Here is a 3,127-nt window from a genome sequence, read left to right on the forward strand (position 1 = left end):
ATATAATGCAATAAAACCGGGACCAGACAGGCAGGGTGAGCCTTGGGTCACTCGCTCACGTCCACGCAGCAAAGTCCCAGGAGCGACTCTGGGAATATTTCAACCCATCGGACTGTAGCAGCGCCTCCAAAGCGCTCCCCAGGCACCCTCCCAGCGTGACACGCAGCCCCAGTACGGCACTGGGAGGGACAGCAGTGGGCTGTGGGCGCTGGCTGCACCGTGCAATCGCTGACGGGCGACGTGTGGAAGCTGCTACCCTGCCGCCCAGCACCCAGGAACCGCTTTCCCTGGCCGGGACATCCCAAACTCCACGAACCTCCACGACCTTCTGCAGCAGCGCCTCTTTTTCTGCCCACACCTTCTCCTCCAGCTCCCCCAGCAGAGCCTCCACCATTTTTTCTGTCCTGTGGATCTCCTCCTGGGAAGGGCAGGAAGCGGTGCACAGGAGCGTTAGGCGCGATAATCGCGATAACGGCTGCGTTCCTTCCTCCCTGCCCTCCCCTCCTCCCTGCAGCGCCGCGGGGGAGCAGAGGTCCCCTCACCTGCTGCTGCTGCTTCAGGCTCTGGATGCGGTGCTGCAGGAGCACTGTCTGGACGGCTTGTGCCGGGAACTGCCCATCGATGTAGGTCCGCAGGATGCTGAGCTCGTCCTGGAGAGCCTCCACCTTTGCCGTGAGCTCGGCCAGCTGCTGCTGCAGCTCTGCAAGTCGAGCAGAAGAGCTCAGCCCCGGGGTTCCAGAGCTTTGCTCTTCACGGAGCCGAGGAGCCCAGCATTGCCTGAGCCCGTCCCGAGACCCCACATCCGAGGGAAGCGGGACAGCCTGGGTCAGACCACCTTGGCCAGGTCCTGCCCCGAGGCACGATGGTGCAAACATCTGCCAAGAGCTGCCCAGGAGGCGATCCCCCGACCCCCCCGCGCACGGCTGCCGGCCGTCCCAGGGCTCCCTCCTCCCGCTAGACTGACGGGATCCCCACAGAGAAGCGGGATTCCTATTCGTAAATGGAATTGTTTGACATTTGTAAGATCAACAGAGTGTCTGTAACCTAATAAGACGGAAAGCAAAGGTGACACGATTGTATAGAATACATTTCATTGCAATGTCAGCAACTCACTCCCCAGATTCCTCTCCATCGTTTTTTCCATCTCCTGGAGCTCTGCCCTGGCCGTATCCAGCCGGTTCCGATGGACCATCTGCACCATCGCCTGCACCCTCTGCACAGGGAGAAATCTGGTCACTGCTCATTCCACAGAGCTCCAAAATGTCCCCTGCGCCAGCCCTGACCTTCCTCTTGCGTGCTGTTGCAGCACAGAGGAGCCCATCGCTGCGGCTGGTGCCAGCCCGGGCCTGGAGCCGCTCTTCAGGATCCGGCCGGAGCCACGGGCATCACGGAGGGAGGGATTTGGGGTGTCACGGGGTGACTGCTGTTCTTGGGACAGTTACAGCCAGGGTGCCCTCGTGGCTTTAAAGCACAGGCACAGAACAAGAGCATCTCGTGGGATCATTGGGCATCAGAGAGCTCCCCCCGGGACTGGGGATGCTCCAACCCCCCCAGTGCAGAGGATGGGACGGGCGGCACCTGACCCTCCCCACGGCTAACGGGAGGAGCGGGTGGTTCTGCTGAGCTGCATCTGCTGGCCACCCCCACCTGAAATCCCTCGTACTGCTGCAGCAGGAGCCGCGCCTGCCGCGCCGTGCTCTGGTCCGTGTGCCGGATGGCCCTCGCCAGCTGGCTGTTGGCCTCTGCCAGGCGGGCGCTGCGCCACTTCAGCTCCTTGATGGCGGTTTTCTTCAGATTGCTCAGATTCTGCGTGAATTTGGGGATTAAAGTGTTGGGGACTCCGCCAGTCCCACCTGCCCCGAGTTTTCTCACCACCATCTGCCGTCCCTGGGGTATCCCAGCACCAACAAGCCCTGGCCATCCCAGTACCACCCAGCAAACCCCAGTGTCAGGCACCCTGACTCCCCCATACAGCACACCTCCGCTCCCACCATCCGTACCACCCGCCGCAGGGTCACCGTCTCCTTTATCACCTCCCTTCACCTGCTAAAAGTCTGCGGTCGTGTCTCCCACCTCAACCTTTGCTAGACTGAGAAAATCCCGCACCCACGGCCTTTCCCCAGATCTCCTCCCTCCCCCTGCTCCCGCCTGGGCTCTCTCTTAGTTTCTCTCAGTTTTTCTCGACGGACAACATGGAGGTTGGATTTCCCCAGCATTAGGCAGAGCAGCACCATCACCTCCCGCGTGTTGATAACCCAGCTCGTGCCGCTTTGCAGCCCTGGATCGGCAGAATTCCCACCAGAACGGCAGCCGGGGTGCCTCAGGGATCTGCTCCCTGTCTCCCAGCCCTGGGCATCTGTCACACGTACCACGGTGACCTCGATCTCCTCCAGGGTCCGAGCTAACTCATCCTGCTTGGGCGCTGATTTCCCCGGAGAACTCCTGGGTTTCTCTGGGGATGACGATGTCCCCGGAGGCAGGGGTGGCTTTTTCCTCAGCATAAACCCAGCTGGTGAAACAAGCAAAAAAAAAAAAGTCCTGTGCTTATTTCCCAGCCGAGTTTCAGCGCTTTGTACCTGCTCTCCCCTGCCATGGGTGGCTGTGGGAAATATAAAGAACAACCGAGAGCCTGAACGCAGACCTCTGCCCCCCGACACGAGCAGCTCGTGGCACAGCTCTGACCTGAGCTCATTCCCCTCCTTACTCCCGGCATCTCCCCTCGGGGAATTCCCCTTCTGGGGCTCTTGCTGAGCGTCTCCCGCAGAAAGCGCTGGGCTCCCGCAGAGGGTCCCCGCGGGTGGGGACAGCAGGGGGCTGTGAAGGGGTCTCTCCCCCCCTGGCCGGTCCGCCTCCCGTCCTCGCCGTGGAGCGGTGGCAGTGTCACCCTGCGGGCTGGAGACCTCTGCTTCTGTCTTCTGCCACTTGCTGTGACCCTGAACCCGTGCAACAGCAGCACGGGACAGACGGGGGGTCAGAAGGAGTTTGTGAGCAGAGACCCCCCCCAGCTCTGTGTGACCCCAGCATGGGGCTGAGCCCCCCGAATTCTGTATGACCCCAGTGTAGGGGCAGAGCCCCCCCAATTCTGTGTGACCCCCGTGTGGAGTTGAGCCCCCCCAGCTCTGTGTGA

At 61.6% G+C, this 3,127-nt stretch overlaps 1 protein-coding gene across 1 annotated transcript in view; it reads right to left on the reverse strand.

The window, feature by feature from the left end:
- LOC104463322 (chromosome unknown open reading frame, human C20orf96) overlaps window positions 1-2,501 on the reverse strand; it is a gene marked incomplete at its 3' end in the record, with an annotated part of 3,529 nt that extends 1,028 nt beyond the window's left edge. The window contains exons 1-5 of the mRNA XM_010075603.1: window positions 2,370-2,501; window positions 1,648-1,806; window positions 1,114-1,213; window positions 543-700; window positions 317-418 (exon numbers count right to left, since the gene is read on the reverse strand). Coding sequence (XP_010073905.1) covers window positions 317-418; window positions 543-700; window positions 1,114-1,213; window positions 1,648-1,806; window positions 2,370-2,501 — 651 coding nt within the window. The remainder of the gene's footprint in view (window positions 1-316; window positions 419-542; window positions 701-1,113; window positions 1,214-1,647; window positions 1,807-2,369) is intronic.
- Between the last annotated feature and the right edge of the window lie 626 nt (window positions 2,502-3,127).

This window comes from Pterocles gutturalis, unplaced genomic scaffold, assembly GCF_000699245.1.
Source record: "Pterocles gutturalis isolate BGI_N339 unplaced genomic scaffold, ASM69924v1 scaffold40031, whole genome shotgun sequence".
NCBI classification, from domain to species: Eukaryota; Metazoa; Chordata; class Aves; order Pterocliformes; family Pteroclidae; genus Pterocles; species Pterocles gutturalis.